The 23,783-nt window shown below is 36.7% G+C and overlaps 1 protein-coding gene across 1 annotated transcript; it reads left to right on the forward strand.

Annotated features, from left to right (window-relative positions):
- On the forward strand, window positions 1-11,358 carry tmem165 (transmembrane protein 165). The gene is made up of 6 exons (XM_063001267.1): window positions 1-262; window positions 2,365-2,590; window positions 5,608-5,783; window positions 7,577-7,762; window positions 9,435-9,540; window positions 9,625-11,358. The coding sequence occupies exons 1-6, from the start codon at window positions 134-136 to the stop codon at window positions 9,699-9,701; spliced, it is 900 nt and encodes a 299-aa protein (XP_062857337.1). The 5' UTR covers window positions 1-133; the 3' UTR covers window positions 9,702-11,358.
- Window positions 11,359-23,783: the final 12,425 nt, after the last annotated feature.

Consider the following 23,783-nt stretch of genomic DNA (forward strand, 5'->3'; position numbering starts at 1 on the left):
AGCTGAACATGTTTAACTAGTTAGCTAGCTGGCTCGGTAGTTAGAGGAGTGAGTTTATTTTCTATTATTTTAATAATTCGGTATCAGGTGAATAATAATATTGACTTTATAGCGGTGTAAGATAAGGTTTACAATGCCTCTTCGGGCCGGTACAGGGCCTGTTGAGGTGAAACGGGTAGTGGTGCTGCTGGTGTTGTTGACGGGGAGAGTGTGTGCTATTCAGGAGGAAAACAAAGTGATAGAAGTGCAGCAGCCGGCTGAGGTAACAACTCCAATATTCACTGTACAACATCAGATATTGTCGGTACTGAACACTGTGAGCTTACTATAGTAAAAGGAGTAGTATAGGAGTCTCTGCTTTGTTTTCAGTCTGATTCGGCATGTTGGCTAAATGCTAATCAACTCTAGATTCAGACAAGAGTAAACTTTGTGTGTAAACACATCGGTTATTAGTATGAGACTGAACTGAGGCTTGATCTCCAAATGCACTTTGTTGAAACAGTGTAAACACATTATTGTCGTGTACTAATTCTAGATCTTTAGTATTGGAGTATGCAGTTTGGGACCCAGTCCTAGTAAATGACCTACATTCTAATCCAGGGGTGGGCAATTAAATTTTCGAAGGGGCCACATAAGAAACTGGGACTGTTGTGGAGGGCCGGACCAATAAAGTGAACTTAATTCTGCTCAATATTAATTTTATCTCTTCATTTACATTTTCACGCCTTTATCCAAAGTGACTTACAATAAAGTTACAGTATACAGTCTGAGCAATTGGGGGTTAAGGGCCAGCAGCAACCTCGCGGTGGTGGGGCTTGAACCAGCGACCTTCTGGTTACTAGTCCAGTACCTTAAGCACTAGGCTACAACTGCTCACTCTTTATTAAAAGCAGTAAATTGTGCAGTTCTAATAAGCTGTTAATGTTTAGATGTTATAATCAGAAAATTTGAAGTAGGCAGAGTAAAAACATCAACATTATTTTACTATTTAAACAAACAAATGCAAAAAAATAAAACAAAGGTTTTTAAACTTTACACTATTTAGTTTTGAGTCTAATTACCTCATTTGTTTTTCAGTCCTTTGTTATTGTTGGATATTCTTATTAAAATCACAAAGCTGGACCTGACTGCTTCAGTTCTGGATGTGTTAAACTTTATAAAAAGTCCTTGTTGCTTTTGCAGTTTAGTTAGTGAAGCTTCAGGTGTGACGCTCCGCATCGTTCATGTTCTTGTATTTATTTCTCAGTTTAGTACCATAACAGCGATTTAAAGCCTAAATTGTGATCGTTAACCAGCATTACATCTTACTTTAGTAAACAAATACTTCAGCAGTTCATGTCTTGTTAAAAACTCGACCGTCAATCACACTCAGTTCTGTTCGCATTACGGTGAAGCTGATACACTCTCACACACGTAAATCCAAACTTGCGGATATTTAAAGACAGCGCTCCCGCCACAAACAATCCTGTAATATTGCATGTGTGATGTACGTCTGATTTTTAATTGCCACGAACCTCATGCGGGCCGGTTGGGGATGTACAATGCCCAGGTCTGTTCTAATCAGTCAACCAACCAACCAACCAACCATAAGTTTTCTTTTTCTAATCATTTAATCCATCAATTGAATATGTATTTATAAACATATAATGTAGATCAGTGTTTTGGATCCAGATTTGGCAGTAACCTTGATTTGTTCATTTTAATGTGCTTCCAACACACCTAACTGAGATCATCAGCTAATCAGCATTTACGACTAGTTGGCTAGGAAGATAAAAAGGAACTATAAAATGCAGGACATGTATACAGTGGATTCTGAGAGCATTCAGACCCCTTGACGTTGTGCATACTTTGTTTGGATTGAATTTTTAACATGGCAAACTGGGACTCCTAAACCATGGCCCTCTAACCCCCCAACCCCCTTTGCCTTATTAACATATACATTCTTGGTAAAGACGGTACCTTTTAAAAGCAAATAGGCAAATTTGAAAATTTGCTTAGATTTGTATTTGTTTAAATGAGTAGATAAAATAAAATTAGAAATGAATACTACTTAACCCATATGAGAAAATAGTTCACCCCTCACTTACTCCCTTTCCTGTCTCCTACAAACCCCCTAAATCCTGTCTCGTCTGGCTCCTGTTTTGCTGAATTTCTAACACCCACTTTTGTTGTGCATACATCCAGTATATGTTATGCTAGTTCCCTGTTTTATGTACAACATTTCACTTTTGTTGTGCATAAACAATTTGTAGTTTGCATTGTTTTTACTTAAAATCTATCTTTTAGCATACACAAAGATACATTAGTTAATTGGTTAATTGGTTTATGTCAATAACATAAAATTATCTTATTTTGTCTTTACAGAAAGTAAGCACTGGTCAACCTGCAATTCCTGCTGTCAGTGCAAAGGAGCCTGTTAAAGATAACCTTGGTTTTATCCATGCCTTTGTGGCCGCATTTTCAGTCATCATCGTCTCCGAGCTGGGAGACAAAACCTTCTTCATCGCGGCGATTATGGCCATGCGTTATAACCGTCTAACGGTCTTGGCTGGAGCCATGCTGGCTCTGGGTCTCATGACTTGTCTATCAGGTAAGTGGAAAGAAATTCATTATTTTGACTTTTTTTGAAGATAAACATACATTGTACTTTCCCCTCAAAGCTTTACTTTAAAATGGTTTTAACTAGAGATGGGACGATCGATCGGCTATGAATCGGTATCGGCCGATTTTTAATCAAAATATGCTATCGGCGATCGGCGATATTTCCTAAAAGTAGCCGATCCGATCGTGTGATATATAAAGATCACGTTAAGTTAGCAGCTCAGTGGATTGATCCAGACTTTGAGCTACGAAGCACCAACCATCACATCACCATTCATCAACAATCGTACAGAAACCATCGTGAAAGCTCATACGATGTAATTTTGCTGATTGTAATATTTACTTTAAAAAGATAATTCAACCCGGTCACATCTGAGTCGATTCTATGAGCACGTTATATAAACTCCTGGTTCACTTTGGTAAATCGTAAGCGGTTCTTACTTGTGATGTAGATGAGAACAGAAAACGTTACAGAGCCAATCAGAGGCAAACGTTTATTCATTACCAAATTCGTTAGTTCAGGATCATCTGCTTAACTTTTAGAAAACTTTTAGCTCCTTAGACGGAACGAGTCTGACGGTCGGTTACAGATCTGTGGTAATAGCAGTTTAAGCTTTTTAATTAAGCTTTTTAATGTAAGAGTCACACAAAATGTTCTGTAGTAGTTGGTGTTTATTTAAAACCACGACATTTAATTAATAACAGTAAACACGGAGAGATAACCGAGAAGAGAAACTTACGCTTCACATAAAAACGAATCAACTCATGAATCAATGAATCACTTATAGTGATACTGTGAACAAAGCGTATCTTCTAAAGGCACACACACACACACACGTGCGCTGCTCCGGTTTATCTTTACTGTGAGGCTCTTTTTAAGTTTATTTACTGCTAATCCACCCCCCCGATCGGAATCGGCTATCGGCCGATGTCCCTGAAAGGAGATCGGAGATCGGAATCGGTGCCAAAAACCCCGATCGGTCCATCTCTAGTTTAAACCGTACAGGAAATTTGATGGCACTGTTATTTTATCCTAATCAGAAAAGGCTTTCAAGCTAAATAGTGTAAATGTTTTCACAGTTTTCACAGGAGCACATGCTTCCATTAAAAAATATACCACCTTTGTAAAACATAATTGCCCTCCTACTTACCAGCACATAATTTAATTGATTAGCCAATTTGGCGAAATGAAACAAAGCCAGGTTCGATTTTAGCCAGCCCTGCAGAATATGAATCTTACATGTACATAACGTTACTAGTCAGCCAGGTGCTTATCTAAGAAAATTCAAGAAGAGATTTGGCAAACAAATATGTATATGTCAGAAGAAGTTATAAATCCTCTGGATGCTGCAAAATCACCTTGAAAGCCATTTCTTATATTAAAGAAACCTTGGTTAAGTGATCAATTTTGCCAGAAGTGGCTGGCCTGCTAAGACTTTTCCAATGGCTAAGCAACAATGTATACAGGAATTCACAGGTTTTCTGTTTATGACTTAATTTAATTATCAAGTGAAAGAGATTCATGGAAGGATAGCAATGAGGAACTCACCGCTAATCAGTAGAAACATTAGTGCTTGCATACTATTTGCAAAAATAATAATGGTTATTATGTCTGGCAAAATTAAATATGGCTTTTACAGGAAAAAAATCTAACTGTCAAACATCATGGTGGTATGTTTTTGTTCCCTGCATCAGGACCTGACTAACTTGCTGTTATGGAAAAAGGAATGGCTTTAACTGTCTGTCAAAAGATTATGATCATTACAGTTGAAGCTGAGGAGAGACTATTGTCAATAATCCAAATATAAAAAAAATACATTTTCTTATAAATAGTTCAAATGTCTTCTTAAAGCCCTGACTTAAACCTAATAGAGAGGCAAGACTGTAAAAGAGCATTTTATGCCAAAAAATGTAAATGTCTGCCTGATTTAAAGCTGTTCTTCAGTTAAAGGACAGATTATTAACAAAGCTATAAAACATTCCTTGTAAAAATTGAGGTATTTTTATTATGGCTGAGCACTTTTATCAAGCATACATAGAAGTTTGGACAGTCACCATGACTAAGTCAAAGTTAAAACTGATAAAACCATGTTATCTTTCTATTCTATAGTTTACATTACACTGCAAACACCTCCCAAAACATTTAGTTCTGTTGGTATTATAGCATAATTACCTGCCTGCAATGTTTTTGGTTAATATTTAAGCTGACTGTGTATTTCAGGCATGAGGTTTAGGTCTCATGTTTATGCAGCAACAAACTATATGAAAATGAATACCTGGTCTTTCTGCAATCCACTGGAACCAAAAGGCTGACCTGTCATATAATTTCTTTGTTATTTTTTATTTACATATGTGCTCATCACAAACTTATAGAAAGATGAAAACCTTCTTAAGCAAGAGTCTATATGTATAACCTGCATATTTCCACACCTTTACCAAAAGGGTAATAATCATTTTAAATGCTTGGATAAATTATAAATTAGGCTATGTTTGACTCATTTTCCACTGTTATTACACTAGGTAGAATTACACAGTAGTGTATAACAATATGCTGACAATAAACCTATGCGCAGCAGGGGTTCCAGTACTTTTCAAGGCACATGCAAAATATGACTGCATTACAGGCTGCACACTACTGTACTCAGTTTGTCAAATGAGTATGTTACTCGATACTTGAATTACTTTAAGTGCAGGCTTTGCTGTTTGCTACGTGCCACCAGTTTCAAATGTAATCTACTTTTCTTTCCTTTTAACCACATCATTGTGATGAGCAGGTTTTAAATATCTAAATTGCTTTCTAACCAGCCAAACATCGCTTTTGTTAAAAAAGGCTTATAATATCTACTTTAGTTTGGATGAGTTAATGATGTCATGTTGGCCTTGTAAAAACCATATTTAACAAATAATGAGTGTTAAGGCTTTAGTAGTTAATACCTTTCTTGTTTCTTTGTCATTTTTAACTATATTTATCCTAACATAACCTTGACCATGGTGTTCTCTTTTCAGTCCTTTTTGGTTATGCCACCACTATTATCCCACGTATCTACACTTACTACATCTCCACGGCGCTGTTTGCCATCTTTGGTGTGAGGATGCTACGAGAGGGAATGAAGATGAGTCCTAATGAAGGTCAGGAGGAACTTGAAGAAGTGCAGGCTGAGATTAAGAAGAAAGATGAGGAGGTATAATTTGGTTTCTCTGTTTGTTTTTTGTGGGGTTCTATAATGTTATCACATAAACTACACATTATATCACTTAACTACAACAGTGGCTCAGTGGGTAGCACTGTCAGCCTACAGCAAGACGGTCCATAAAAAAAAAATTATACAGGTATTTACATTTCTTTTATTTGGGTGACACTGTTTACAAACCAGATAGAGTCCATGAAACTAAGAGGTAGCTTTGTGGTGGCCGAGTTTAAATCCTCAATTTCTTGGGTAATAGTCCAGCACCTTATCCACTGAGGCTAGCTTGTCTAGACTATTGTTATTTTACTTTGCCTTGCAAGCTTTTCATGCAAGCGAGCCTCAAGTTTATGTTGGTGCTGGCACACCTCATAATTTTGTAAACATGCACATTTTCTTTCTCTGCCATCACACCACAACAACCCCTTTACGAAGTAAAGATTATGTTATCTCACTAAGCATGAGGCTATGGGTGGCCAAAATGCCTAGCTTTGCACTGGCTGGATAGACATGAACACCATTTCTTTTACCCATCACAGGGCCGGTCAGTTCTTCTGGGCTTCTGACTACAGATGGATTATGATAATTATTACGACTTGTTAAGACATGTACTGTCCAGAATGTAATAATTAAACCAGAACACAATCCACACATTTTAATGTTGTCATCCAACTAAGCCTACTTCCCCTTTTTATACAAAAGAAACGTGGCACAAAAGTTATCCAAGGTTGCTATATATTTATGCTGCTTTCATTTTTTAATTATTAGTTTACCAGTAATAAAATCACTCTCAAAAGAAAAACGTCTTGTATTGGTTGTAGTGTATTTTTTTTAACAACGTTGAGCCTGTTGTACATAAAACACTTGTCAATGTGTCAAATGTGCTGCGGAGAACAAATGTTAGTCATAACCAGTACACAGAATCAGTTTGCATAATCAAATGTTGAACTGTTATTTCTGATATAAAACACTATTAAACCAGTTTGACAGAATGCTTATACCCTCCCAACATGCGCTTACAAAACTGCACTATATTGACAAAAGTTTTGGGACACCCCTTCTCATTTTTAAATTAATGTGTTAGCCATAACAACTGCTAACATATGTAATAAATCGGTTATATAAAGGAAATTCTATGCTTCTGACTTTGCAGCACTAGTTTAGCAAAGACCCTTTCCTGTTCCTGCATGAGTGTGCAACTGAACAGCTTTGGAATGAACTGCTCACTGCCCAGCCATATTAATGCTCTTTGACTGAATGGGCACAAATTCGCACAGACATACTTCAAAGTCTTGAGTAAATCCTTCTCAGAGGAGTGGCTGCTGTTATAGCTGAAAAGATTACATAGAGGTCACTTTATTTTCATACCATTTGTTTTTTAAATGGAATTTTCAACTAGCTCATGATCAGGTGTCCAAATATTTTTGGCCATATAGTGTATGTGTGATACTTTCCCAATTATCTTTGAGCATTTGATTGCAATAGTCATTGTCTAATAAGTCTGAATAGGAATGTCACTGCAAATGCAACTCTGCTGTCTGATTGAGGCGCTAACATGAGTGGTGTAGGATACACACAGGGCACAGCATGACTGTCTGTGAAAATCCACTGCTGGCTTGGAAAATAAGCAGTCACTGGGAGTCCATGCTAATCTGTGATTTTCTCGGCTAGTGCAGAGAAGGTGCCAGCGGTAAGGGAATAATCAAGGAATCTAGTTATATTCACAGCTGAAAGTATAATACTATAAGAGTATAATGTTTGAAAACATGCCTTTTGTCTTTACTTTTCAGCTCCAGCGCTATAAACTAATTAATGGGTCACCAGACATGGAGACGGGGACAGCAGCAAACATGTTGCCTCAGAGGAAGTGGCATAGCTTTATTTCTCCCATCTTCATCCAGGCTTTAACTCTCACCTTCCTCGCTGAGTGGGGTGACCGTTCTCAGCTCGCTACCATCGTTCTGGCTGCACGGGAGGTAAGCTACCAGATACACATACAACCACTGAATTATTTTGATTAAAACTAATGACTGTGTGGTTTAGTTTTGCCTGTGGTTATCCTGTGCCTAGCATGTTGTGTGCCACACGACCATAATTTAGTCCTGCTGAAGGTTGATTAATAAATACAGGAAAGCAGTATGATGATATCCATGTAAAATTACAGTAGCTGGATTGGAAGGATGACATCAGGTTTCAACAGGTTGTTGGCAAGCATTTTAAATTGGGCTTGGGAGGCCAGATCTGGCAAACATATAAATTTTTGGCAGTGATTGTGGTGAATGAAAGTGCAAAGAAGTGTTTACCTACAGGCAATACAGAGCATTGTTGAGTTTGGTTTGTCAACAGTACATAATTGTTTTAGCTATTACCTTAGTATTTGGTGTAGTTTAGTTTCAGTTGAAGAAAAAATAGCAGCAGTTTTTGTAAACATAGCTTAAAAAAATTCAATTCATTTAAATGAGTTTACTTTAATTTACTTTGACTTTTTATACTTTGTTTATAACAATGAAGTGAATGACACTGATTATCTCTTCATCATGGCACCTGTTGGTGGGTGGGATATATTAGGCAGCACGTGAACATTTTATCCTCAGAGTTGATGTGTTAGAAGCAGGATAAATGGGCAAGCATAGGGATTGTGGCTAGACGACTGGCTCAGAGCTCATTGGGTCCTGCCATTCATGTGGATGTTACTTTGACACGTACCACCTTCCTAAGCATTGTTGCAGACCATGTACACCTTTTCATGGAAACAATATTCCCTGATGGATGTGGCCGCTTTCAGCAGGATAATGCGCCCTGCCACAAAGCAAAAATGGTTCAGGAATGGTTTGAGGAGCACAATAACGAGTTTGAGGTGTTGACTTCATTTACCTATTTTTGAGAACTCTTGTGGCTTGTGAATGAAAACCAAGTAGTTGGTGATTTAGAATATTAGGGTTTAAGATTTGAGTCAATACATCTACTTCTGGGCCACCATTGCAGTGAAGGAATATAGGATTGTTCTATACTCATTATGTTCCTGATATAAATGATTCAAGTATTTGTCTTTATAAACTCATGTATTTGCCAAAGTGCATTCAGAGGGAAGATATGGAGAACATTTAAGTATTGTCAGTGTTCTCGTTTTAGATACATTTCCACCACATTTACTTTAGGTTTATTAGTAAATATGGCATAAACACATACCTTTAAAAGGTTTGTCTTCGGCACGGTGGCTAGCACTGTCGCTTTACAGCATGAAGGTCTTGGCTTTGATCCCCAGGTGTGGCAGTCTGGGTCTTTTCTGTGTGGAGTTTGCATGTTCTCTTGCATGTTCCCTGTCTGTGTGGGTTTTTTCTGGGTGCTTCGGTTTCCTCCCACAGTCCAAAGACATGCCAGTGAGGCAAATTGGAGACACTAAATTGTCCATGACTGTGTTTGATATAACCTTGTGAACTGATTAATCTTGTGTAATGAGTAACTACTGTTCCTGTCATGAATGTAACCAAAGTGTGTAAAACATGACGTTAAAATCCTAACAAACGAAGGTTTGTATTTGGTACTGTTGATCAGGAGGATGATGAGAGCTTAAAATATTGGAAATATAAGCATAATAGCTTTTAAAAATCCTGACACTGAATTATTGATGGCTCTTCTTTATTGCAGGATCCATTTGGAGTGGCCGTGGGTGGAACATTAGGACATTGCCTTTGCACAGGTCTTGCTGTAGTTGGTGGAAGGATGGTAGCTCAGAAGATATCAGTCAGAACTGGTAAGAATGTGTCACAGAGGAACATAGATTTTGAATTGAAACCATCCAGCATCTTGCTAACTGCTTTATTTTTTACCTCCACAGTTACGATCATCGGTGGGATCGTGTTTCTCGCCTTTGCTTTCTCTGCCCTTTTTATTAAGCCGGATACTGGATTCTGAAGGGAGGAGAGACTTTCTCGGGCTGTTCTGTAAATACCTGCTCCACTTCTGCCCTGTTTACAAAGGATGACTGTACAGCTGTGAATGGTGCAGTGTGTTTGTGTGCTAAAAACTACAGTGGGTTTTGTTTTGGTTGACTTTGCTTTCAGTCTCTGTGAGGGGTTACAGTTAGGTCTTTCTTTTTTCTGCCCTTCTGTCCCTAATTATTCCCTCTTTTATTTTATCTTTTTATTTTACCTAGTCAGTGTGCTTGAACTGGTCAGTCTGGTACTAAGAATTTAAACATATGGTGATTACCAAATGCAGGCATTTAGTGTTTTGGGTTTGGAACTAAGACTACTCTCACGGCTGGGTCACACACTTGCCTCAAACTGTGATAATGTTTAAATAGATTTGTACCAGACTTATTAGAGTAACAGCCATTTTAATGCTGGAGTGTCTTTCTTCCACAAAAGTTATTGCTGAAACTATAAGGTCAAGAGTTTGAATACCTGGTACATGACCATTTCATTCAAACCTATGGGCATGAAGTTGCGAGATACCAGAACAGCCACCATGCCTTTGTAATGTTTTGCCAGTAGATTTTAAAACAGATGCATGGTCTTAGTATTGGACTGTCTCACCCCGAATGTGCTGGATTTGCTCAGTGTTGGACTGTCAGGTTCTTATACTAAACTTGACGAACCATTTTTAATGCCCCTCACTTTGGACATTGAGAACTCAAGCTGAAACAGGAAAGGTACTTCCCTAAATGGTTGTTGCAAACTTAAAAGCACATTATTTTTCAGAATGTTGATGTATACGATGGCTTTTTTTACTGGAGTTAGAGGCCTCACGAGAAACATCTCCTGACCAGATCCAAGAGTTGGAACTGTACAGACATGTAACACTTTCATGTACCAGTCCAGAGAAGGCAATTTTACAGCTTTAGGGTTGAGAGGCAAGCCCACTTCAGACATTGCACACAATGATATTAGCTGTTGTTTTTCCTAGATGTTTTCACTTCAAGAACGCTTACAGTTGACCTAGGCTGCTCTAGCAAGGTAGAAAATGTAAGCGTCAGTCACAGGTCAGTCACAGGCCTTCATATTCTGCTACAAGTTCAAAAGCATAATATTTATTATGACAGTTTATTTTGAGGCAACTATGTGATTACAGACCTGCAGTGTTTCCGTTCCTTTGTACCTACAGCCCTGTAGCTTCAGTCAAGATATGCTTTGTGCAGTCTGCTGTAGTTTTATACCAAACAACTACATTTACATTGGGGGAAAATTGTGTGAAGGACATTTTTGGCTGAATCATTTCTATAATTATTCTGTAATAAACTGAAGTTTGGATTCGCTTGCATACTCCTTTTGTTCTTCAGCCACTTCGTCCATTAGCATCATGCTGTAATTATAGACTTGAAGTCTTGAAGTTTCTAAACTGGCCTGCCACAGTTTTTAGATTACATTTCAGATAAATTTTCTGTTGAGTTATTAAAGTATGTTTAAGGTCTTTTACTGGTCTTTTTAGAGTTTCCAAGCTGAAGATTTCATTGTCAATATTTGACAGGTTTCGTTTGAAAGATGGGTAAATTATGGGCAGCACAGAGGATTTTTAAATGGAAAAACGGATTACTGCAACTAGTCAAATAAATAATAAAACTTGGCTCAAATTATTTTGTCTGTGTAGTTTTTCTAGTAAAAATCATTCTCATAAGGTGCATTATTAAATCAACACTTCAACTCACAAGTTGTATATACTGCAGGCTTTATAATTTATTCCTTTAATCAAATCGCTATATCACATTTAGTGCCACCAAGTCAATTCCGACTACTGGCGACATTGTGGGTAGTGTTTGTCTAGAACATCCTGTCTTCTGTTTGGGTCCTCAAACATCCTGTCTTCTGTTTTGTTCCTGTAATTGTATTCATCCGTCTTGTTGCAGGCTATTTTCTTCCTTTTACCTTCAACTCTTCCAAGCATAACTGTCTTTTTCAACCAATCATTCGACTCAATGTGTCTGAAATAAAGGTTTCAATTTGATTAACTGGGCTCTGAGTAAGAGGTTTTAGTTGAGGATTTGATTTATTTATTTATTGCTGTCAGTGGTACACTATAAAGTCTTCACCAACACCAAAGTTTCTGTTTCTTTTTTTAGTATTGAACATACAGTAAGAACCACAGGAAAGGCCAAAGTCAGAACAGGTTTATATGAAGAGACAAATCATTACATCTAAGAATCTCTGTTCCTTCATTCTTGTTCTGCCAAGCTCCAGTCTGTGTCCTATTTCCTGATTGGTGGGTCCTTATGCTTTAATAATCGATCCAAGTAAAAACAACTGAACATAAAACAGGAGGAAAATATTAAAGCACCGTTTTTGTAAAACTGATTGCCCATGTTAACTAATGGCTGTTCCTTTCAAAGTGAATGTATATACAGTGGTTTTAGACTTTTTATATACTTATTATATTGTGAATTTGATTTTAAATTGATTTGATATTCATTGCCATTTTACTCATCAATCTAAATGTAATCACCCATAATGAAGTGTGAATTTGTTTTTAGATGTTTTGAGTTTTTCTAAAAAAATATATATATAAAAAATCAGGAACTGATATTTATTGTTTACAAAAGTATTACCCCTCTGCTGTAAGGGTCCAGACTGTGGTCAGTTGCATCCTGCCATTTGAAATTGCACCCGATTGGAATTCACCTGTTGTAATATCAATTGATTGGACAGATTTTAGAAAGGCACACATTGGTCTTTAAGAGCCCACATTTACAGACAAGTGAACAAGATAAAAGCCACTGTTGAGGACAAAGCTTGTGAGGGCCTGTGAAGAAATTGGAGGTGATGGAAATGCAGCTTTCTGGACAGAACATCAAGCACAGCCACCGCTCATTACCCGCTAATACCATCCATATGGTAAAACATGGTGGTGGCATGCTTTGGGTGTGCTTTTTAGTGTGAGGGACGGGGAGATTGGTAAGAATTGAGAGACGGATGAATATGGCAATTACAGGGACATCTTAAAGAAAAATTATTTGAGACTGGGGCAACAGGTCACCTTACAAAATCAGAGTGACACTAATGAGGTTGAGCAGCAAATCTCTGTCTTTGAGTGGGCCAACCAAAGCCGAAACTCAAACCCCATCAAACAAATGTTAATTGATTGCACTCCAGCCCCAAATTAGTGCTTTTCCAGCCACTTCACTTCAGGGATCCTAAACCTAGGCCCAAGCTTCAGTGGTTAGCACCCTGTTAAGGTGTTTCAGTTGCCAAGTATGGTATCTTAAATACACACCTAATCTGTGGCACAATGGAGGACCATTTCCAGCCAAACCATCCTATGTTTTTGGGGTGTATTTAGTTACTGGCCTAGTTTACTAACAAGAAGTTAAACAAAAGATAGGCTTTCGCTGTTTCTGTTTAAAAAAATCCTCTGTTGAACCAATTGCATGCTTGTTCACAGATTTACAGTCAGGGTAAAACATTTATTTTTAATAAAAATATTTAATCTTGTAGCCATTTAACCTTGTGGCATGACCTCCCAATTCCTTTTAGTAATTCTCAATGCCAATGCTTATATGTCAAAGAAATCTCAAACTCTGATCTTGTTTGTCTTGATAGTCAGATGTAATTTAGGAATCTCCGAAAAACAGGTCTGTCATGTTTTAGAAGCTGTTACCACACAGGTCAATCACAATTATTAACGAATGAGGAGGTAATGCTACCAAGTTATGACATTGCAGAACTTTTTATTAAACCAAATTAATCATCTGAGCAGCTGTTCAGATTGTTCCAGTTTCCAGTTGCAAAAATCACTTAAAACTGAGAACTACCATGACATATTGTACATCCTAGTCACATGACGCCATTAGCTAATCTGCATTTACTGTGTGTTACATGACAGTAGGGACTGGGGTGTTTGGTTTGAATGTATTTAAATGGCACATACAGTGCCTTGCAAAAGTATTCAGCCCCCTTGAACTTTTCAACCTTTTGCCACATTTCAGGCTTCAAACATAACGATATGAAATTGTAATTTTTTGTGAAGAATCAACAACAAGTGGGACACAATCATGAAGTAGAATGAAATTTATTGGATATTTTAAACTTTTTTTAGAAATAAAAAACTAAAAAGTGGGGTGTGCAATATTATTCAGCCCCTTTACTTTCAGTGCAGCAAACTCACTCCAGAAGTTCAGTGAGGATCTCTGAATGATCCAAAGTTGACCTAAATGACTGATGGTGATAAATAGAATCCACCTGTGTGTAATCAAGTCTCCGTATAAATGCACCTGCTCTGTGACAGTCTCAGAGTTCTGTTTAAAGCGCAGAGAGCATCACGAAGACCAAGGAACACACCAGGCAGGTCCGAGATACTGTTGTGGAGAAGTTTAAAGCCGGATTTGGATACAAAAAGATTTCCCAAGCTTTAAACATCTCAAGGAGCACTGTGCAAGCGATCATATTGAAATGGAAGGAGTATCAGACCACTGCAAATCTACCAAGACCCGGCCGTCCCTCTAAACTTTCAGCTCAAACAAGGAGAAGACTGATCAGGGATGCAGCCAAGAGGCCCATGATCACTCTGAATGAACTGCAGAGATCTACAGCTGAGGTGGGAGACTCTGTCCATAGGACACAATCAGTCGTACACTGCACAAATCTGGCCTTTATGGAAGAGTGGCAAGAAGAAAGCCATTTCTCAAAGATATCTATAAAAAGTCACCTGGGAGACACACCAAACATGTGGAAGAAGGTGCTCTGGTCAGATGAAACCAAAATCGAACTTTTTGGCCACAATGCAAAACGTTATGTTTGGCGTAAAAGCAACACAGCTCATCACCCTGAACACACCATCCCCACTGTCAAACATGGTGGTGGCAGCATCATGGTTTGGGCCTGCTTTTCTTCAGCAGGGACAGGGAAGATGGTTAAAATTGATGGGAAGATGGATGGAGCCAAATACAGGACCATTCTGGAAGAAAACCTGTTGCAGTCTGCAAAAGACCTGAGACTGGGACGGAGATTTATCTTCCAACAAGACAATGATCCAAAACATAAAGCAAAATCTACAATGGAATGGTTCACAAATAAACGTATCCAGGTGTTAGAATGGCCAAGTCAAAGTCCAGACCTGAATCCCATCGAGAATCTGTGGAAAGAGCTGAAAACTGCTGTTCACAAACGCTCTCCATCCAACCTCACTGAGCTCGAGCTGTTTTGCAAGGAAGAATGGGCAAAAATTTCTGTCTCTCGATGTGCAAAACTGATAGAGACATACCCCAAGCGACTTGCAGCTGTAATCGCAGCAAAAGGTGGCGCTACAAAGTATTAACGCAAGGGGGCTGAATAATATTGCACGCCCCACTTTTCAGTTTTTTATTTCTAAAAAAAGTTTAAAATATCCAATAAATTTCGTTCCACTTCACGATTGTGTCCCACTTGTTGTTGATTCTTCACAAAAAATTACAATTTCATATCGTTATGTTTGAAGCCTGAAATGTGGCAAAAGGTTGAAAAGTTCAAGGGGGCTGAATACTTTTGCAAGGCACTGTAGCTGTCTGTGAACCATAGTTCTCCTGCTTTACTGAACTATTTACATTTTCTGCATTTAGCAGACGCCTTTATCCAAAGCGACTTACAGTACTATGACAGTACACAGTCTGAGCAATTGAGAGTTAAGGGCCTTGCTCAAGGGCCCAACAGCAGCAACCTGGCAGGGGTAGGGCTTGAACAAGCGACCTTCTGATTACTAGTCCAGAATCTTAACCACCTTAACCCCATTAAAATGAGATACATAAGTATAGCTTTAACTAAATAATTGCTTTGTGTGTGTGTACAACTGGCAGACAGCTTTATTGTCTACCTGCTTTGGTGATGTGAAGTTCACAAGATTAATTTGCTGAACAATAAAGAACAGATTGTAGATCACTGTCAATCCTAGAATGAACCAGTGGATCCAGTCAATAGATTCATAATATAAACACAGGAGAACTGAACAAAATTCAGAGAAATCAGAACACATTTTCCTGAAAGCTGAAATGTTTAAAATATGTTTATTTTCAAAATTGAGTAAGGGGAGCAAACGGCACCATTTGCTTCAAAAGCTTCTGTAATGCCTTCGAGAGCCTGGCTCATCAAATGAACCCAGTACAGCACATCAACACTGATATTCCACATTTCATAGCACACAGTTTCTCATACAGCTCACAGTTCTTATCTGCTGGACTGCACTTCAAGTCATGTAAAGTTCAAACCTAATCAGAGGTGCATTTAAATAATTTATTATATTTGTTTTTTTCCACTCAATGTACTGACCAGATTATCATTGAGCCAAACACTAGTGAAAGTGTTTCACACATATGAAGAAGAAATGATTAGAGAAAACACTGAAAGACGTTTAGAACTACTAGTGTGGGCTTCAAAACTACAGAACAGTAAATATGATGAACCAGCTCCTTCTCCACTGAGGTTTAAATAAAAGACATTTCCTGAAGGGAGAGTAACAGGATTTTGTTTATCTCTTCTTGCAACTCTTTGGATTCACTTGGTGAAGAATTACCACCTTCCAACACACCACTTGATAATATTGAATGCTAGGAATCAGGTAGATCTGGCATTTCATAAAGCATGTTTATGTAATCAATGGGGTAACTAAGATGGGGTAATTGATGTGGGTCTGACCATTCTGAACTAGCTTCAGTTTTTCAGAGTAAAATTAACCGTGACGTAAAACCCATACACACACTGCACTCTGCTCCACACATTAAATACATTCATTTACATATATAGAATAACTGGACAACGGTCAGAAATCACATTTTGGCAATAATCTGATTATGAAAGACTTTAAGTAAAGTGGTTTATTTTTTTCAGTGTACTACTATACTACATATATTTGGGGCAAAAAGTCTGAGACTGCTAGTAAAAATAAGTGCTATAATTTTGATATTTTTTCTCAGCTTTAATATAGTGTTAATTAGAAATCATTTAAACAGCATATCTATTTGAATGAAAATGTTTCTATTTTGAAATATTTCGAATTTTGAAGTATTTGGCAAAACTTAAAAGCAAGTAAACACTTTCTATTTTTTTCTGATTTTCCCCCCCTAATCTAGTATCTAATTTTCTCCCCTAATCTAGTAGTAATTACCCTAGTTGCATTACACTTCACCTCTACCGATACTGCTGACTAAAGAGCTTCGCAACTGACATACTCTGACACGTGTGCAGAACCGACTGCATCTTTTCACCTGCATGAGTCGAGTTCATATGCGGATCAGCTTTGTGCACGGAGAGCCACACCCTGATCAGCATTATTCCCCAACCCTGCGAAGGCGCCATCTATCAACCAGAAAAGGTCGTAATTGCACCAGTTATGAGGAACCCTGGTCCGGCTTTCCCATCCATGAACAACAGCCAATTGTTGTTCTTGTGGCCGCCCTGCCCAGCCGGATGGCAGAGCTTAGATTCGATACGATGTATTCGAAATCCCAGCTCTGGTCAAGTAAACACATTTGGAAAACTGATCATGTTAATTTTTTTTGTACAAAAGGTCAGATTTTCTTTCCTCTACAGCTCATGCTCAGATGACTTGTTGAGCATGTTACATCAGAAGCTGGTTTTAAATTAAAAAGGATTTGCATACATATGTCACCAATGTTTAATAATAACTATACCAAATTTTAAGAAATAATTATTCATGTATTTTTTTTTAGGATTTAGGATTTCACCTAAATTATTACAGTGACTGTAAGATTTGTAATAAAAAACAATGAATGTGGTCTCAGATTTTTGTCCTTACTCTATATAATGGTATTTAGACTGTGGCTCTTAACCCACAAGACTTTAAAATAATTTTATGTTTCAGTTGTATGAATTATTTGTGTATTAAACAACATTTATCAGTAGCTAGTAATATTATTATTATATTACTATAATAAATTAATATTTGGTGTAGTTTATGATTTAAAGTATTCAATAAAACTGTGCAATTAAAAAAAATCCTTGTTTTACAGCGCCCCAGATACTCAGTAACTAACTGTTACATGACTGATGCATCTAAAAACTGCACACAGTTTTAGAGTAACAACAAGAAACCCAACTGCATAATGTAGTGTCACGTTCAAGAGGTGAATACAAGTAAATGCAACCTAAAATATAAAATAAGCAGGATCACTGTATTTGTTGTAAGATCAATAAATAAAAAAAATACAAGATTAAACCTGAATAAATTTAGCTCTAATAAACTGTTGTGGTTTGTTGTTACATTGTGAAGAAAAACAGTTAAGAACCATAGGTCTTTATGACAATTTCAATAATCAGATTACTGGCAAAACCTATTCAAATTATTAATGTGCAAGTAAATTGACACATGAACTTAGTATTGCTGTCCTTAAAAACTCCCAGACTGGAAGATTTGTAAAGTGAGAATAGTGGTAATTAAAACAAACCTTTGGTCAGGGGCTACAACATCATCAACCAAATCCACTCTTTCCCAGAGCTTAGGAATATTTCACAAACCCACAAACCACTGAGATCCTGATTTGCTAGGATCCAATATCAAGAGCTGCAATTTGCTTGAGATTGTGTGTGTAGAGGGAAACTTAATATTTAGTATCTCCATTATTTTGGCCTCTTCACTTCTAAAATGTTAAGGCAGTTCTTAATGCATACATACTGCTTTTCCTTTAGTCTTGTTTTTGCTACAGTAACTAGGCCATGGTGTAAATTGGTACTTGCCCTTTGGTCTTATTAATCTACAAATGTAATCAAATTGATTGAAATATATGCTCCCTAAATCACACTGCACATACTGCTTAATATATTGGCATTAAATATGTTATGTATTTTACGTCCTTTGGTTGAAACACTCAAAATTACTCTTTTGTTGTTGTTAGTATATTAAGTTGCAAATTTTTATTCGGGTGTCATGTTTGTATTTGTGCTACATATTGAACCCTAGTAAATCAGGACCAGATCAGAACATCCAGTAATATTGTGGTAACAGGTCAGCCTTGTTTGATTACTGAATCACACTTTTTTTGCCATCGTGAATTAATGTTGGTCACATGGCAGTTACTGTTGGTCTAAAAGCAAGAAAAAAAATGGGGCAACCTTAAAAAAAGTGACAGCAAGTGTATGTCAGCATGTGAATTATAACTGGAGACATTCTTGAAAACCAGCACACATTTTTTCTAGGGAGTATTTTGACCATGGTGTGAAATCAAAATAGTTAAATCCATTTAAATTGATTCGCTCATTCACTACAGACAGAAGAACCACCACAGCTCACCTGTACCCAACTGCATTATGAGAAAACAAATTCAATCTGGTTGTCCCGTGTGTCACAGTTTGAATAAATTCTCTGAGAATAACCTTTGACCTCAGATTAAACTCACTGTTACAGTGAATTACAGTTACAAGTCTATTAAATTCTTCTTCCTCTCTTTACAAACACATTCCAGTGGTCTGGTCCACTTGTAGAAAAATAATGATATATAACAAGAGATTATGTCCTGCTGTAAGTCTGTATTTATTCATTATTTTAAGTAAATGTTAGCTTATAGATTATTGTAGCAGTTACTACAAAGCAAAGTGCTGCTGTTTAATATTCATTATGAAAAGTACTGCAACCCAGTTTCACACTGCTGTTCATCCATCTCTCTCTATACTGTATACAGGAACTCATACACCATTAATAATAAAAGTACCAAACAAGTTCCTTTATATCAATGTCATAAAAAACGTTTGTTTGTTTCCCAATTGTTTAATTAGCTAAATAAAAGAGAACTTTTTATGGTAGGAAATGGTTTAGTGGTGACATCAAATCAGACTTTTTAATGGTATTACCATAAAGACCATTTCAGACACATTTCTAAGTGTATTAGCACAACAGTACTGTTTTTTGACAAATGAAGTGCTGAACTTATAATACAATACCAGAAGTGGGTATAAAAGCGCTACAATTACTCATTTGTCATGTTAAACATCACTTTAGTTTTACTCATGCTTACTCTTACTCGAGTCCATTTGAAATATAAAATTGTACTTTTATTTAGTTAGCTTCAGTAAATGTCTTTTTCAAGTTATGTGACCAAGGTCATTTTGAAAAATCTTGTAGTAATATGTATTAAAACAAAAAATAAGTGGGATTTGTTCTATTAGCAACTGAATAAACTGTTCAAAATAAAAGTTACTGTGTGTATTACATACTACACAAAGAGTGATTTTTAACTTGTGTATCTCATGTTAATAAATTGATAAAATCTGACTTGTACTTGAGTTAGTTCTTCAAGTAAGAATATTTATTCGAAGGTTTTTATAAACATCTAAAACCACTAGTGAATGTATTTTAAAATTATTTAAACATTAATGCAGCATTTAGCTGGGGATGCTAATAATTCTAATTTAATAACATATTATTTAAAACTTGGGACTACAGAGACTGGTGGTTTAAAGGCCCTGAACTATCAATGGGTAATCAAGTGCAATTAATAACCAGGTAGTTAACGAGAGAGTTCTTAACAGCTTTCCAGATACAAGTGCTTGGGTGACTGCTAGGTGTATACTGCAATATAAACTGTGATTGGACCAGCACTCTGACTGACTGGAGGCGGAAAGATCCTGAGAGAATGCGTTGCTGAGGTTTTAGAAATTACACATGAATCACTGCAGGTAGTCTGTACTGAACAGAAGCTTTCTTATTCTGACATTTTAATCCATGTACACTTGAAAAGGTAAACATATAAATTGTAAAACATCTTTTTATATACAAAGGCCATCGATCAAATCATTTAAAATCAAGGCAATAAAAATCTGTAACAAAACATTTAAGTGCTACTTTTTATTAAAAGAAAACTGATTGAGGTAAAAGTTAATGTTTTGGGTTTCTGAAATGCATGATTGTCTAAATTTAAGCAAGGTCATGAACTTTCTGCACACCAGACCTCCCCATTACCTCTTACATTCATAATTGCTTAAAGTGCAAGCAACAGGAGGAACACGGTACAGCCTCCACTCTCACATCCAACTGAATGTAAAAAGGCTAATTGTGTAGCATTATGTAATTATATCATTATGTTTTATGTTCTGAAATAACAGAACTCTGTCTATAATTATACCTGGTTTATGTTATGTTAGAAATACTTTAGGGAGCTAATAGGGAGGCAGTAAAACTGCAAACTGTCTCAGTATTGTTCTGCCTTTTTTCTACCATGCATGACTTTGTGGATAAGATTTTCTACCACCCATTTTTTTGCTAGCTTGAACTACTCAGCTAAGACATATACAGTAGTTAATCACTGTGAACAGGCCTGTTCATTAAAAGATATAAACCAGGCTTAATTCTGATGTGCGGAACATAATTTTCAGGGTAAACAAAGTCTGTTAAATCGTTGTTTGTTCAAGATTACTAATCCATATCCTTCATAACTTAAAAAATTTGAGTTTGGTTAGTCTTATGACCTTGCCTACACTAAAAAATACACTTAACCTAAATCTAAAGTGCTATGAAGATGTAAGTGCTCGTGTTCTCTTTCGGTATGTCTACAGACCAGGAAAGTTTAATGTCTTTTCCAAAAGACGACAGCTCCTGTTGGCTGGATTAGAGATGATCACAGTTATAATCAAGAAAGAGCAAGGATAATCCTACAGTGTACTTTACAGGTTTTCCAGGCTTTAAAGCACTACACTAGTTGTACAGTGAGGTCTTATTAGCAGGAATAAACTAAGACATTACTAGGAACTGGTATTGAGGCAGACACTGGCTAAAATGTTGTTCATTTAGATTTGACATATTTATGTCATTGATATGTGTGATTTTGGCTAACAAATTAAAAAAAAAATCATACTGTTATAGGAACCTTAGTTAGGAATGTTAGTTCACTTAGTATAACTGATGCCAATAACAGGCTCAAAAATAAATTACTTTTTTAAGTAACAGCATTGATCAAACAATGATGGCATTATCAAACAGCTAATAATGTTTGGTGATATCTGCTAAAGCTCTGTTCTCTGAGGTGGGTAGCAACAAGTGACATTTTTTCAGTTACATTTATTTAAGTAACTTTAAAAGTTTGTGTAATTACTTGAGCACATTTATAAAGAACAATGCCACCACCTTTTCTAGGACTGGACCTTAAATGTTGTTCTTCTGGTAGGTTCACTTTATAGGGTCTAAATACCACAACACTAAAATAAGAGCACTAGGAGAAGCAGTATTAGTATTATGACTGCAGTTTACTCTAAAAAATAACCAAATCAGAATTACTATTTTGTAATAAAGTATTAATAATGGTAATTATGCATAGGTTTATATAAGTGTAAATAATCTGTAGCCATTGTTTTTCTTAAATGTCACACAGTCATGAGTACATTATTTATAACAATCTCACTTACTCAGTACTGTATCTGGATAAACACGCATAAGCAGGAGTTTATGCTACTTTGCCCATCTCTGAATATATTACATAAATACAAGATATAACGTCTGCACATCACTCTGCATACAGACCCACATTTCTGTATATACGTGGTTTTAGCAGAACACCAGCGCAGTACCTAAACAGTGGGTTCTCTAAATAACTCTTGTTCATCTAAATGATCAACAGACTGTGAGGTAGACGGACTTTTTGTGCATATGTTGGTGTTGGTGTTAACAAAACTGATTAGGTTATTTAGCCCCATGACACAATGAGTGTATTCCTGATAGCATTAGAGTTTGGTTAGACATCATGTTAGAGTGATAAATGAAACTAGGCTTAATTACTACTCTCTAATAAAATGTGCTTTTTTACTTAGATAGATCTTGGTGAAATAAAATGCAGTGATTGATTTATTATTTTGGTTGGTTTCTATAGTTCTATGGATTTGTGATGATGATAGCTTTTGACTCACGACAGCTGGTTATGAATTTGGCAACATTGACATACATTATGGTTTGAAAAAGTATTTGCCCCTTCTTAATTCTTTAAATTTCTGCATATCCGTCACACTTATGTTTCAGATCATCAAAGTGCTTTTAATATTAAACAAAAATAACCCATGTAAACAGAAAATGGCTTTTATAATGATGATTTCATAAACTGAATCTGGTGATTAGGTTAATATTTAGGTTTAGGGGGTGATTACTTTTTCACATGGGTAATACAGATTTTGAATAATTGAATCTATATTGATATCAATAAATGGAGTGATCATTTAAAAGTGGCATTTTTGTGTTTACTCATTTTGTTAATCTTATATTAAAAATAGTTGGAAGATCAGAAACATTTAAATTGGAAAAATTATTAAAAATAGAAGAAATTGCGTGGGGCCAAATATTTTTTAACAGTATTGTTATATATTAACCCTTGCCAGCACCACAGTTAGACAGTTTTGCATAATGAACTTGCCGAATTCTTTATGTACTGTAAGAATGTCAGTATGGAATTAGTGTCAGGCACCCGCTAATACTCTAAGCTGGAAATGCAAAAAAGTTACATTAAGCTAACAATGAAAATTGCAGCTTTCTTCAGGTTTGGCATAGCTCAGCCAATATCTGAAAAACACCTATGGAAACTCTACTAGACCAAGGTAGACCATGTTCGAAATCACATCAAGAGTGAGATTCTGTTTAAAAAGGATTAATTTGAGGTACCTTACTATTATATACGCTCACTCTTCAGGCACTTTATTAGGTACACCTCTCTAGTACATACATTCATTGATACACCTACCGTACAGATGTACCCGATATATACACTGTCGAGTCACATTATTATGACCACTTTCCATTTTCAACAGCTGTAGCTCATGAAGGAAGTCACGTTTCGTGAGCTGGCTTGGTGGGTATATAAGGTGTGGAAGGCACTCTCAACTGATTTGGTTATGAATCCATCCTTGCAGATCATGTACACCCATACATGCTGATCGTCATCCCTGGTGTGGATGGGATCTTCCAGCGAGACAATGCGACATGTCACACGGCTAGAAATGTCCGACATTGGTTGGAAGCGCATGACCAAGCCAACTGAGCATCTGTGGGACCATCTCTATCGTCGTGTTCGCTCTATGTATCCTCCCCCACGCCCCCTCCAGCAGCTGT

The sequence above is a fragment of the Trichomycterus rosablanca genome, chromosome 9 (genome assembly GCF_030014385.1).
Source record: "Trichomycterus rosablanca isolate fTriRos1 chromosome 9, fTriRos1.hap1, whole genome shotgun sequence".
Taxonomy (NCBI): Eukaryota; Metazoa; Chordata; class Actinopteri; order Siluriformes; family Trichomycteridae; genus Trichomycterus; species Trichomycterus rosablanca.